General features: G+C 39.9%; 2 protein-coding genes across 3 annotated transcripts in view; one reads left to right on the forward strand and one right to left on the reverse strand.

Moving 5' to 3' along the window:
* Window positions 1–1,059: 1,059 nt before the first annotated feature.
* On the forward strand, window positions 1,060–7,865 carry HMGCS1 (3-hydroxy-3-methylglutaryl-CoA synthase 1). The gene is made up of 9 exons (XM_005422002.2): window positions 1,060–1,515; window positions 1,887–2,012; window positions 2,522–2,686; window positions 3,395–3,563; window positions 3,681–3,851; window positions 4,652–4,758; window positions 5,109–5,234; window positions 5,505–5,668; window positions 6,064–7,865. Exons 1-9 carry the CDS (start codon window positions 1,068–1,070, stop codon window positions 6,154–6,156), a joined length of 1,569 nt encoding a protein of 522 aa, XP_005422059.1. The 5' UTR covers window positions 1,060–1,067; the 3' UTR covers window positions 6,157–7,865.
* Window positions 7,866–9,387: 1,522 nt separating this feature from the next.
* Window positions 9,388–14,519, reverse strand: part of NIM1K (NIM1 serine/threonine protein kinase) — a 9,941-nt gene continuing 4,809 nt past the window's right edge. For both annotated transcript variants that reach the window (XM_005422004.2, XM_031057843.1), the window contains exons 3-4: window positions 12,098–12,366; window positions 9,388–10,244 (exon numbers count right to left, since the gene is read on the reverse strand). In XM_005422004.2, coding sequence (XP_005422061.1) covers window positions 9,495–10,244; window positions 12,098–12,366 — 1,019 coding nt within the window. In that variant the 3' untranslated portion in view covers window positions 9,388–9,494. The remainder of the gene's footprint in view (window positions 10,245–12,097; window positions 12,367–14,519) is intronic.

Raw genomic sequence — 14,519 nt, forward strand, 5'->3', positions numbered from 1 at the left:
CGGCTCCAGGGTGGGTTATGGATAACCTTGAGGTGGTGGGGGCGGCAGCAGGGGGCATAAGCAAGGCGAAATTGGTTCTTTTTCTTAAAACCGCGCAGTGCGCTGTAGGGCTGTTCTTTGGCTCTCCGTGCAGCTGGTCCTGGCTTCTGGAAGCTTGGAGCTGGGCACGGAAGGGACGGGTGCCCTGTCGGGATGTAAGCTGAGGAGGATGGTGCCCGGCTGTGTAATTGAGGGAAGGTTGAAGTAATGGGGTGTAGTGTGTCCTTGGGAGTAGTAAATCCCCAAGTGTGGTGACAGGAAAGTTGTGGGGTTAGAATAAGGAAACTGGGCCTATCAGGGAGAACACTGTTCATCTCAGCCCATGAAATACTCCTCCAGGCATGGTATTAGGAGTTCCAGTGTTCTAGAATGCCAGAATAGAGTATGCAACAAATTAAAAAACAAAAAACAACAACAACACCCCCGCTGAAAACAAAAACAACAACAACAACAAAAAAACCCCACACAGAAATAATTCTGCCTTGTTGCAAGTGTAAACAAAACAAAGTGACCTATGTAGCTTTGTTTAAAAATAAAAATTATTTTGAAGAGTCCTGGCCTGTCTTAAGATGGTTATTTTCTAGATAGGATTTTCAACTAGCAATGCTAATATACCAATATAATTGCCAATGTAATGCCAGTGTTTATAGCTTGGTTATATGCAAAATTGAGACTTTGCATAGAAGCAGAAGTAAGATATTGAACATTAATTTCTCAAACACTTAACATTCAGTGTGTGTTTTTGCTTCAGAAAGATAGCTTGGGTTTAACCTACATCTGTTCATCTCCAGGGCTGAAATCTGTATTTTCACTTAATATAAAAAAAAGCTCTTAAAACTAATGATGTTTACAGCATGTTCATACCGAAGCTTCACCAGAGGCAAAGGCTTGCCTTTTGCAAATGACATTATAGAATACATGCAACACATCTTTTTCCTTACAGGAACTAAAAGTAGGCTTCTCGAAGTATATGTGAGTAAATCACATGGTTTTGTGGTTTTCTTTTCTTTTCTTAAAGATCTGCCACGATGCCTGGGTCTCTTCCAGTGAATGCTGAATCCTGTTGGCCCAAAGATGTGGGAATTGTGGCACTGGAAATATATTTTCCCTCTCAGTATGTTGACCAGACAGAGCTGGAGAAGTACGATGGCGTGGATGCTGGGAAGTACACGATTGGGCTGGGCCAGGCAAGGATGGGATTCTGCTCTGACCGGGAGGATATCAATTCCCTCTGCTTGACTGTGGTCCAGAAGCTCATGGAGAGGAACAACCTTTCCTATGATTGCATTGGGAGATTAGAAGTTGGAACGGAGACCATAATTGACAAATCAAAATCTGTGAAGACCGTCCTGATGCAGCTTTTTGAAGAGTCTGGTAATACAGATGTAGAAGGAATCGACACCACCAATGCATGCTATGGAGGCACTGCTGCTCTTTTTAATGCTATTAATTGGATTGAGTCCAGTTCCTGGGATGGTAAGTCACTAGTATTTTCTTTAAAAGTTACATCATTCTTACATCAGTCTGCCCCACAATGACAGTGGTCATGTTTAACCATATAAAATTCAGAGAGTAAACTGTTTTTCTCTTCTAAAGTCTTTTTTTTAAATGCTCTGGGCATTTGCCACTTCAGTTACAGCATGAATAATGGCATAGCCACTAATGTAAAGGTCTTCTGTAAATATAGGTGATTGCCAATTGAAATGTGGGAGAAAAGTCAAAATTGAAGAGCTATTTAATCTTGGTGTCATCTCCTCAATAACCAGAGTCTAAAAATTGCTGATGGGTGTTAAGATGTGCCAGTCTCGTGGCTCCTTCTCATCATTTTCCCTGTGTGTTTTTCCCAGGTCGCTATGCCCTCGTGGTGGCTGGAGACATTGCTGTGTATGCCTCGGGAAATGCCAGGCCCACTGGGGGAGCTGGTGCTGTTGCAATGCTGGTGGGCCCAAACGCACCGCTGATTTTTGAGAGAGGTTAGTCCCGTGGGAGAACATACATTGCTCAGGTCAGATTACTGCATCTGCCCTGGAGCCTCTTCCCTGGTTTTTGTGCCTTGCTGAAGCAGCAGATCATTTCCCACTAATGTCAGAAATTGCTCTTTATCTCTTCTTGGTCTGAGCTAACTCAGCCGAGTCCAGTTATGGGACGCAGCATTAGAGGTGCTCCTATTTGTTTATTTCCTTGAGGATTCTCCAGTAAAATTGATAGAGTAATACTAGAGCTGAACAAAACCAAATTCTACTTCCAGGGCAATATGACAATCCTTTGTTGCGTGTGTTTGTCATGCTCAGTCCTACTCTGCTTTACAGGCCATTGAGGACTGTGTGAAACCTTATCTTAAAAGGCCAGAAGTGCCATGAAAATCTGCTGAACAGGGGCCAAAACTGCTTCTTTTCCCACATGTGCCAACTGACACATCCCAATTGACTCAAAGCAGCTTGAATAAACTAATTTTCAACTTTTGTCCATTTCTGTCCACCAGGGTTGCGTGGAACCCACATGCAGCATGCGTATGACTTCTACAAACCAGACATGGTGTCTGAATATCCTGTGGTGGATGGCAAGCTCTCCATACAGTGCTACCTCAGTGCTCTGGACCGCTGCTACACCGTCTATCGCAACAAAATCCACGCCCAGTGGCAAAAGGGTGCGTAGCCTCTCCCAGTGGTGCTGCAAGATTGGCAGATGCTCGAGTGTGTACCACACAGGCAGTTTCAGTATCTGATCTAAAAACTGGTCTGTGAGTCTCTTCATGTTTGTATGTTCTGAAGTGATTGAAATATTTCTCCTGTAAGAAATTTTCTATTTCTGTTCTGGCATGGCTAATTTCCTGACAGTCTGTAAGCAGTAGTCTCTACAGGCATTTGTTGGTGTAAGATGTAATGCCTTGGTTAAAAGCATACTATTACCCATCTCCATCCAGACTTTTAAGAAACTTAGGTTAGTATTTAAATGTTCTGTAATTAGACTGATTTTTTTCTTTCAACCCAATATGTTTATTAATTGCTTTAATTATATTAAGAGACATAAGTGTGAAGAGAGGCAAATTAAGTAGGTTATTATGTCAAAATGCTGGGTAGAAATACCGAGATTCTGTTAAACATAGCTTTTTGTTCTAGAGAAAGAGCAAACATTGTTAGCTGGTGCAAAAGATGGTAAAAAAAGAATTTTTAAACAGAAGCAGTGCAGTGTGTTAAGTGCATTTGACAGCAGTGGTTAGTCTTACTTGTATCTTTGCGTCTCTTCTATGCCAACATGTTATGATGACTGGTGTCCTGCCAGCTCCCTGCTTTATTTCCATAATTGAAGTGAGTACTAAACAGAGGTTGTAACATAACACTTCTGCCACTTCCAGAGGGGACAGACAGACGTTTCACCTTGAATGACTTTGGATTCATGATCTTCCACTCTCCATACTGTAAACTGGTACAGAAATCTGTGGCTAGACTCTTGCTGAATGACTTTCTCAGTGACCAGAACCCAGAAACAGCAAATGGTGTTTTTAGTGGTCTGGAAGCTTTCAGGTGAGAATGGCTGCTGTTTGTCTCATTCAGATAATCTGTTACACATCCAAGGTGTGTTTTTACTCTCTGCTATTTTATTAACTGTTTCTGAACTTCTTTCTTTTCTCTTTTGAATAGGGATATAAAACTTGAAGATACATACTTTGATAGAGATGTGGAAAAAGCTTTTATGAAAGCCAGTGCAGAACTCTTCAATCAGAAAACCAAAGCTTCATTACTTGTATCCAATCAGAATGGAAATATGTATACCCCTTCAGTCTACGGTTGCCTTGCCTCTCTTCTAGCCCAGTAAGCATAAAATTGGGAAAAGCTGTTTATGAATAAGTTCCATAAAGGGTTTTTTTCAGAAAGTCTTTTGCAAAATTATAATTTAGCAAACCTTTCTCTACGAGATTGCCTTAAGCGGAAAAACTAAAGTTAAAACACAATTCTGTACACACATTCAGTTCAAGTGACATGCAGATTGAAAATGTCAGAAGCTGATGCAAAACAGCTGCTTACTGCCTTGCAAAGCAGGACCTTATTTGTAAGGTGGTGTCTATTCTCAGCCCCAACTTTTCCCCCTCTTCCTTTCCCTAGAAACACTCCTGAAGTGGAAAAAAAATCTGAATGTCTTCTCTTACTATAATAAGTAAAGCCAAATTAAATTAGTATTTAATTAATGTTTCTTTTCAAACACAGCCTTTTACAAAGTCACATTAAGTTTACATTAAACCACTCCTCCTGGGTCTTGTCTCCTTTTCCCTTTTCCCTTTTCCTTTTTCTTTTTTTTTCTTTATTCCAACATTGTCTTCCAAGATGTGTTTAATTTTTTTTGCTTTAGTTTGCTTAAGAATGAAATATGTCTGCCTTCATCATATTCTGGGCATTTCTCAGGCATGTTTTGCTCTAGGCAGCTTTCAAACTCAGCGCCTAACAGCAGTATTTGAATTTGTGTTTTTAAAAGTTAGCATTTATGTACATAGTATGCTAAATGTTTATTATAGACACTATAATTTGCTGGTTGCTTTTCCAAAACTAGATGCAGTTATTTAAAACTGGAACTTTGTCTGAGTTCTGACTTTTAAAAGCTGTGGTATGATTTGCAGGTACTCCCCAGAGCAACTTGCGGGACAGAGAATCAGCGTGTTCTCATATGGCTCTGGTTTTGCTGCTACCCTGTACTCCATCAGGGTCACACAGGATGCCACTCCTGGTGAGTGACTGGAGGGGATGTCATCTGCCTCCCTTGCTCAGCTCGCTCTTGCTGCCTTGTTGCAAAACCCACTGGCATAAGGAAACCTGCAGGGCAGGGCCTTAATGACAGCACTGCCACACTGGGAATCTCCAGCTCCAGGGAATGTTTAAGTGTCTCTTTGAACAAATAAATAATAGTCTTCAAACTCTATTAAAACAATGTTTTGAGTTGGTAATTGGGAATATTTTAAATGACTAATACTTCAGATTCTATAATGCAGTGTACTTTGAAAGGGCTTGAAATATTCACATACAAGTGTGCAGTTCTCAGTACTGATTCTACCCTACATGGATGATTCTATATTGCAGGTTCTGCACTGGACAAAATAACTGCCAGCCTTTCTGATCTCAAAACAAGACTTGACTCAAGAAAATGTATTGCACCTGATGTCTTTGCTGAAAACATGAAGCTCAGACAGGAAACACATCATTTGGGTAAGAACCTAATAAATATCTATCATTCCTAGTCCTTGAGCAAATTGCTTATCACTTAATCTGCCAGACTTTAAATGATTAGGATGTAGAATGAAGGAAATGTCCAGCCCTTTCTGCTTCTAAGTAGCTTGTGTTCATTATGCCCAACATGTCTGAAGTAAAAATGGTGGCTTGTTTATTTCTGTTTCAGTGCATCCAGTCTGCCAAGGCCCATGTTGGGTAAAACTCTTGCCAGGAAACAACTAACATGTGTTCCTCTCTTTGTTACAGCCAATTATATTCCGCAGTGTTCAGTGGAGGATCTCTTTGAAGGAACATGGTACCTTGTGCGTGTGGATGAAAAACACAGGAGAACTTATGCCCGGCGCCCACTCATGAGTGATGGACCTCTGGAAGCAAGAGTTGGAGTTGTCCATCCAGGCATTGTTCATGAGGTGAACACTCGGCACTCTTTTAAAGTTTGATGTAAATGGTGGAACCATTTACATGTTTGTCTTAGCATGTGCATGTATGTTAAGAGGAAGTGGTTTTATGAGTTACATTGAATACTTTGTTAACACATGTAGCATACAAGCCAGAAGTAAAAAGTTGAAACTGCGATTTAAAAAAGTACATTTCATCATAAAAAGAACGAAACTGCACAAGAATGAAAGAGGAACAAACTGGCTCTTCTCACACGATCTGTTTGCTTGAAGCATGACCAATTTGATTGACTTAAGGCCAAGCTGTCCATTGTAGCATGAATGTTGTTTGAGTTGGACTAGCCATGAAGTATGAATGTCTGTGAACTAGAAAACTGTATTTAATGTTTTTTTTCCCTTCTTCTTAGCACATCCCAAGCCCTGCTAAGAAAGTGCCAAGAATCCCTGCAACAACAGAATCTGAAGGCGTTACTGTCGCCATTTCCAATGGGGAGCATTAAGATACCTCTGTGAGGTGGGGAAAGAAAGGAGGTGTGAGGGCAGGGTGAGAGAGAGAGAAAAAGGATTGCAGTAGCACTGACGTTTCAGTGTACACTAGTACTTAATTGGAGCATGACAAAACTCTTTAGGCTCCTTGAAAAAAATCATCATAATATGGTGTGCTGATTTTATAGTATTTTCAGAACACTAAAATCAGGAGTATATTGGAGATAGAAGGACTTGCCAGGTGCTGTGGGGATTCCTTAACATGTCTGAACTTTTTTAATTGCTGAGAAGTAGCTGTAGTCTATTACAAAGTCTTCATACACAGAAAGGAGAAAAAAAGGAATCTTCTGCCTGCTCTTCCATATAAAATGACTTGAAACCTACACTGTTAACTTCTGCTAGTACTCAACTGTGTGCAAAATAGTCCAAGTTTTTAATGTTAGGGTTTTCAGTGCCTTGACAATAAGCAGTCAACCTTCTGAATACTGCAATTCTCTTTCACTTTATCACCTTCCCTTTCATCTCCTAGTCTGCTTCCCATCACCCCATTGCTTTGGGACAGGCACAGAATCAAGAACATCCGTTGCTGGAATAGAGCCTCTCTTCCCTGTCAAAGTGACTGGATCAAGAACGGCTAGGCTGACAAGTGGTTTTCTTAGAAGAAACTCTGTGATTCACTGTGTTAGTTACTATGTAATTCCTCCTAATATCTTACATGATTTATACCTGCATTTTAAGTCACAGGAGACTGGGAGGAAAGAGGAAGAAGGGAGGTACTAAATTTTTTATTCTAAAGGAAGGGGATAATTCATTTGACACCATAAGAGATGGTTTAGTAGAATATCCAAGACAGCAAAATTTTCAAATAAAATTTAGAGCTATTGTGGAGCTGTTTTAATTGGCAAACAAAGGAAGAGAGCGATGTTTATCATGTTGTCTGGAACTCTAGTCTATTAGTTGTCTTTTATATAATACATTTCCAAAAGACTCTTTGTAGCTCTGAATCTGGCTTTTTGCTTTGAAGTCCTTCTCACTATTGGTAATACTGTAGGAGTGGAATCCTTTATTTCTTTCCCCCCTTCCCCAGCGTGCAAGCTAAAGCTATCCATTTTGCAAGCATCAGATAGATTTACAGTGGTTATGGGGAGTCCATTCTGGTAGATTTTTAAAGCCCAGATTGGAAATGAACTATGATATGAGCCTTTTAAGCTTGTAATATATATATATATACATACATATATATGTATATATATATTTAAGTTGAGCTAATGTACAGAATGAAGTTTCATTGAATTTATTTCTTTGCTAATTCTACAAAGCTACATTTTCTAATATAAAGTAGCAAAAAATTATTTCTGTTAATTACATTTTTTTTTGTGTGTGTAATGAAGTGTTTGTATTACCTGTCACTCACTAGAATTTGATAACTTGCTGTATTTGTACAGTCAAGCCTTGGTAAAATAGTTGTTTATTATAAATTGATGAATACTAATCTGTTTGTTCTGCTGAAAATGATGGAGCAATGCATGATGATAGTGTTTGCAAGTATTTTGGTTTAGGTTGCCCTCATGAAACTTAACCTTGGCACCTGTAATACAAACTGTCATGGAACAAAGTCCATTGCTGGCAGTGGACAAGCCAAGAAGTGAGCTACTGGCACAGGCCTCACAGGTCTGTGAGGCTGATCCTTTATTAAAATAAAGTTTGAGATATTTGAAACCTATTGGAGTAGTGCTGATGTGTTGGTTTTTTAGGATGGATTTCTTTTTCTTTAACAGGAAAGAGGAACCTGGCTCTGGTAAAAACCCAGAGTTGTGGGGTCACGAGCTGTGTGGACATTTTGCATCTTTCTTCTAAGTAATTCCATTACGGAAGTGGAAAAAAGAATTGCTTAGGCTGGTGTAAAACAATTTTATCAGGGCCATGTTCAAGACAATTTAAAATGTGTTTATATGGAAACTGTTTATAGTGGAGGAATTAATACCCATTTTATAAAATTGAATTAATTACTGATTTATAAAAATTGATATTATTTACCCTCAAATCCTAAATTCTGTGAAGGAGGCTTGGTTCTTGCTTTGTACACACCTGGGCCTCACTGAGTCATTTCCCATGTGTGGCTTTCAGATTCATTCCACTGTTCATTTATATTAATTATTCCCTCTAAAGTGAAATTACTGTCTCATCGGCGTCATAACAGATAAGGCATCCTGCCTTTAAATGTGACAGCACCAGCTGTACCTGTGTACACCTTGTGTTGGGTATCTTTCCTTAGCTAAACTCAGAGGTTCTGCCTTTTAACTTAGGCATGTCACCTGTCCCTGTTCAGAGAACAGCTGCCACACTTGTCCTTTGCACTGGAGTTGATGCTGTTGAAGAACTAAGCATAGAATAAACAACTAAAGCTGAAAATCAGAGCTTCTGCATTTTGGTGAAGCTCAGAACAACTGAAGTTATCAGACTGTCCAGCTTTTAACTTGCAGTGATGAAGTGTCACAATCAGCTTTGTGTGAGCTTTGGTTGCCAAAGCAGGATGGCAGGAGTGAGGACAAGCCTGTAATGCTCGGTGAATATAAGCAGATTTTGCTGCTGCTTGCATTCAGCTACTGGTAACTAGGGCTAAGGCAAGAACTTAAAACTACGTGGGTTTTGGAGTATGCTTAAATCTTTCTTTATTGGAATGCAGGTGGAGTCCAAGCAGTTCCAGAGTGGCAGAATCATGCAAGCAGTGGCAGGTGTCAGAAGGGTAATTGATAGCCCAACCAGTCAGGCACCCACAAATACACGGTTAAAGTACTGAATCCTGATTTGTCTTCTGGAATCCTGACAAGTTGGGAACTGCAGCCAACAACAGCTTTGATGTTTCTTGAAAGAAAATAAAATGCTTTTTAAAAATTAACTTGTTAAATTTGATGAGGAAGTTCAAAAGAATTTGCAATTGATTAGATTAGTCTGGTCTCTGCTTAAATTTAGTTCTCTGCAACTGTCCCAGTTTGCAGTGAAGTTGTGTTGAGCTTAGGTACAGCTTTCAGAAGTTAGCAGTTAGATGCCTGTGCAGAGAATCTTCCCAAATGGGTTAAGAGCAGTAGCATGCTGTTAATTTAAAAGATCCCCTCATGATCTTTTCAGTCACTGGGTTCTTGTACTGGCTATACCAAGTATATGGAAGAAGGGTCAAACAAATGCACAAGAGCTCTGTTTTTGAGTGCTTCACTGTTAATTGAGAAATGCAAAGAAAATGAGGCATTTTTGGTTTATTCAAAAATTACAAAAAAACATAACACTAAAGCTTAAGGATAAGTGAATAATCCCCTTTGTCAAATGTGCTGAGCATAAAGCCTGCAGTGCAATTTTATAAAATAGAACACAGCTTGGATGTGTGCTTAAAGCCACTGTAAGGAGTGATTCCGTTCCTCGAGTTGTCTTCTTTTGGATCTGGCTGGGACATGATAGGAACAGATTCAAGTGCCCTTTTCTTCTGTACTCTGTGCAACACAATTCTGTAGACCCCCGTTATGGAGCTGCGCGCATCTCTTCCCCGGTTGTTCTGAATGTGCTGTTCTGTGATTCCCAGGTCTTCCAGAATATTTTTCACTTCAATTTCTTCTTCTTTTAGTGTACTGATGTCTGATAAATATTTCGGATCCAGTTTAAATGTCTGTAAAGGTTTGGGGAACTGTATTCCTTGCATCCATTCACTGTTCATAATCAGTTTGACAGAGTATCTCTTGGTTGGTACTGGCTGAAGGACTCCTTTTATCAGTTTCTGGCAATTTTCTGAGAGGCAGGGAGGCAAAGTGTATGTCCCTTCAAGAATGCACTTTTTCAGTTTGCCTACTGTATCTGCCCGGAATGGCATGCTGCCTGTCATCATGAAGTATAAGAGGATTCCCAGTGCCCAGATGTCTACATAGATGCCAATATAGTTTTCATCTCGGAAGAGTTCAGGAGCAGCATAAGGAGGAGAGCCACAGAAGGTTTTTAAAGTTTCATCTCTTTTACTTATTGTGCTGAATCCAAAGTCTCCCACCTTAACACAGGTGTTACTGGCATAGAAGACGTTTTCTGCTTTCAGGTCTCGGTGAATGATATTGTTGTCATGCTGTGGAAGAAGAGAAAAAGTTGGTATTGGTTTGTTCCCAGGAAAGTTCTCAATGGCTACCTCTAATTCATTTATTAGCCTGAAGGAGAAAGGGAGTTATCTTGGGCAAATTCTGAAACTAGCATTGCAATTATTAAAATTAAAATTATTAATCAAATTTAACTTAATTCTCCAAGGATAGAAAACCATTTGAGTAGGGGGAGGAGAAGGATGCTGGGATTTTTAAACACAGCACTCTCAACTTCTTAACTATTAGCAACTATTTTCATGAAGCAAATGTGTGAGGGCAGCGTGACTAATCCTACAAGACTAGATAGATTCGTGTGCAAAATCTGTACTTTTTTAGGGTTCACAGCACTTGTTTTTGCAGTTACTACATGCAACTTACAGATTTAAACATTTAATTCACCGATTGAACATTATCACAGATAAAGTAAGAAATTTGCCATCATTACATTCTGTGATCTAATGTCCCATGAGGAACTGGTGGTGGCAGGAGAAAAGGACCACAGAGCTGGGCTTCAGAGTACTTCATGTTCCTGGACAGCCAAGTTTAGTGGTGTTCTAGTTTTACAAATCTATAATACATGCACCATAATTCCTACTTTCTTCCTGTTGGAAATGCAAGTAGTAGCTAAGGACTCAAACTGAATTTGCTCTGCTTAGTGATGACATACCTGCTTTGATTAAGTAAGAGTTTAGCTTCATCGTTGGAATAACTAGAAGGAATGGATAAGCACTCTCTGCCTTATCCTTTGGAATAACATCATACAGTATCCAGAAGCAATAAAGAAACTCTTTGGCATCCTATTTCAACTTTCATTAGTAACAGCCAGGGATCCTCTGTCCTTGTGGGCTGGCAGCAAGGAGAAAGGATTTATGTAGCCTGGATGTGATGGCTTAGCAAAAGTGAAATGTGCAGAAGTTTCTGTGTACAAATGAAGAGGTTGGCCAGCTTGATAGCCTATGTTTAATCCTAAGAAATAAATGTGGTGCAATTTTGAAATGCAAATTCAATTCCTATAGCTGCAGGGTGCCTGTCCTATGGATTAAACGTTGAAGCTAATCCACCACTTAAAGCACATACAATCATTTCGTCAAAATAAATAAGAAATGCATGCTGTTTATATAAGCCAGGAGTAGCGTGCGATGCAATCTCCAGACGTCTGACCTGGGATCACCCTTGTTTTTGACTTCGCCAGAAGCTGTTATGTGGCAAGGAGGACAGGAGCCACCGGAGGGCACCCTGAGCCAATTTTAACGAATGTTGCTTCTCAGACTTGTAGAGCAGTTCTCCGTGTTTTCATTTTTTTTAAGTAGCTGTAATTACTCTGCAAGGTTTAGAGATGTACCGAAGTAGTTAATTGCTCCGTTTCTGCCTTGACAAGATGTTTTCGGCTCTACACAAATAGCATCATCCTAAATGTATATACTGAAGACCAGGCAAGAAGTGGCTTGTTGGGTGTTAACCTCACAGACTTGCATCGAAGTGAGGAGCAGGAATTGACTGTCTTTAAGTGACAGATTCACACATTCATTAATCAGCAAGAAACGAAGCTTTGTTCATTGAATGCCCACAGCACATTAAAGCAAACAGAGCACTGGTGCTAGAAGGGTGATTCCACCCACCAGTCTCCTCCCAAAAGCTGTCAACAGAGAGGCAGTAACTTGAGGTGGATGTGAAAACCCTCAGATACCTTAAACAGCTCTTCTGTAGCTGTTAGCTGTTTTGCTTTTTAATAATGTGGGCCTGAAATTTCGGGTAACAGTAAATCTACTGTTGAAATTCAAAAATATCCACAAAAAGAGCTCAGAGTAGTGAGAGGCAGCATGCCTGTGTAAGAGCAACTTACCATGTGCTTCACAGCAGACACAATCTGGGAAAAGATTATTTTACACTCTGTTTCTAGCAGCTTTCCTTCTGTACTGATTTTAGTGAAGAGCTCCCCACCTCCTGCATACTCCATCACCAGGTGCAGTTTTGAGAGTGTCTCCACCACTTCATACAGCCTGATGATATTTGGGTGGTGCAGCTTTTCCATGCTGGATATCTCACGGGACAGCAAACGTTGAGTCTTCCGGTCTAGCTTTGTCTTGTCCAAAATCTTAATTGCAACTTTCTCTGAGAAGAAAAACATTTTTTCCGCGTTGTTAATGCAACAGGTACAAAATGCAAAAATACCATTTACATACAATGAGGCTTGGTTGTAGAAGTGCAATAAAATTTCACCTCATCAGTATAAACTAAGCTGCAGGGGCCTACTAAGCCCTGCGATCTTTCACACAACCCCTGCTCCTTTCTGTCTACAACATCCTACTCAGTGCTGGGGTAACTGAAGGCTGGTAGAGTATTCCAAGGGCTGATCAAATCATCTGCTGCCTTGGTGTGCTCTGCTGTGACAGGCTTATACGTGTCTGAAGGTACAGCATCTGCTTTTGGTGTTCACTGCTGGTAGAGAAAGTCTGGGCTTTTGTTGTTTGCTCAGAGCTCCTCAGATGAACCAGGTACTTGGAGACTAATGGAGGTGTGAAATTTGTGTGCTTTGTTTCCAACCAGGCAGACAAATTTGTGGGGAATTTACAGGCTTTGGCTATTTTATTCTGAGCAGTGAAGTCAAGTAAGTCGCAGGGATCCTGTAAGACAGCAAATCTAGCTGGCACATACTGTTCTGATAATGCAAAGCTGCTGTTAAGTACTACATGTCCCTGGAAGCCTACACAGAGAAGCCGAAGGCCACAAAACACTTAAATATATCTGCAGCAGCATCATATCATCAGGGTAGCTCAGAGCAATGTGAATAGGTAATCACAGTTGCCCTCATGTTCCTGTTTTAGTCTGTAGGTTACAGCTTTTGTCTTTACTCTTCTGAACACAGCCGGCATTTGAAGGATTAGTCTGGTTAAAACAGGTTTACGGTGGCTTTGTACAACTTGTCAGGACAGCAAAATTAAAATGGATCACAGCAATAAAAACAACTATTTATTCCCGGGAAGAAGGAATTCTTGGTTGTTCAGTTTTGGTTTTTTCCCCTCAAGACTATCTTAGTCAAACAATCACAGATTTCTTAATAATTAATCACTTTTAATAAATCTTTCTGAAAAAATTCACCTTGGTTTCTAGTAAATGGGAATAATTTAGAAAAAAAGGTATTGTTCACTTGTTGCTGTAAGAAAAGAGAGAGAAGGCTATTACATTTTTACACATGTTCAGGCGTAAAACCATTCAAGTTTTTACTGAATATTATCAAGTTTTAACTCAAGTTTAGTATTTCAACATATATGAAGGAATGTTAAGGATACTTATGCATGTTTCTGTACAGATGAAGAAAACTCCATGTTTGGTATATTTACATTTTTTAGTGTGATACATATATCAATTGATCTCCCTACTGAAGTGCAGCAGATGCTTGAAGCACATGTGATTCTTGTGGTGGAAGGTGCTGGATTATCCCTTGACATGCCTGTTTTAGGAGTCTGTGCTGAGTACAGGGCAGTTATCCTGGTCACACTGCTTCTCTTGGAGCTGAGGGAGAGCCCCTCAGGGAAGCAGGTACCTCCTGCGTGGTGTGGAGCTGGGTGAACCAGGAGGAAATGCAGCTACTGACAGTGACTGCTGACCTAGTGAAAGACCCTCATAGCACATTGATCTCCTAAACCCAGTGGAAAGAGCATCAGCTTGCAGTAGGTTATATTTGCACAACTAAATGCTTACAACACTTACAATCTTAACCATGCAAGGTGGGGACATTTGGGCTTTAAAATAAAATCTTCTAGGTTAATTTTTCCCCCTGTCCTTTTGCTCTACTTTTCCTCCTGGTAAGTTTTCCTGCTACATTTTAAAAGGAAAGAGGAAAGGAAAAAAAGATTTTGAACTGTAGAGCTTGATCTTATTCAAACACGATCATAAATCAGGACCAAACTCCTTTAAATCTACATCGTTGCAGTTGCAAATGCATTCCATGCAAAGAAACCTGACACCTCCCTTTTCTTTTCTAAACTCTTCCCTTCTGCTTCCAAAGAATGCTTGGTTTACATCTATTATTCTTGCTTAGCAGCTGGGCTGAACAGGTAATTTTTAGCAGGCAGCTTATATTAATTACAAAAAGAGTTGGAAGAGATTTTGATTGACTATATGCAGTGTATGAGGTTTGAAAACTGCTAGATGAAACCTTAGTAAACCTTAGGAAAAAGTAGGGAAATACCAATTTCAGGAAGAAATGGTGTATGATGTAATGGCAGAAGGAAAAAATATACAAACAAAACCAAGTTAAAATT

The sequence above is a fragment of the Geospiza fortis genome, unplaced genomic scaffold (genome assembly GCF_000277835.1).
Source record: "Geospiza fortis unplaced genomic scaffold, GeoFor_1.0 scaffold443, whole genome shotgun sequence".
NCBI lineage: Eukaryota > Metazoa > Chordata > Aves > Passeriformes > Thraupidae > Geospiza > Geospiza fortis.

Bases quoted from the DNA above. Each gene is read 5' to 3' on its own strand.
- HMGCS1 (XM_005422002.2), top strand. From the start codon at position 1,068: ATGCCTGGGTCTCTTCCAGTGAATGCTGAATCCTGTTGGCCCAAAGAT. The intron at 2,687-3,394 runs GTGCGTAGCCTC...TGCCACTTCCAG, and splicing joins CCACGCCCAGTGGCAAAAGG to AGGGGACAGACAGACGTTTC. The intron at 5,669-6,063 runs GTGAACACTCGG...CCTTCTTCTTAG, and splicing joins ATCCAGGCATTGTTCATGAG to CACATCCCAAGCCCTGCTAA.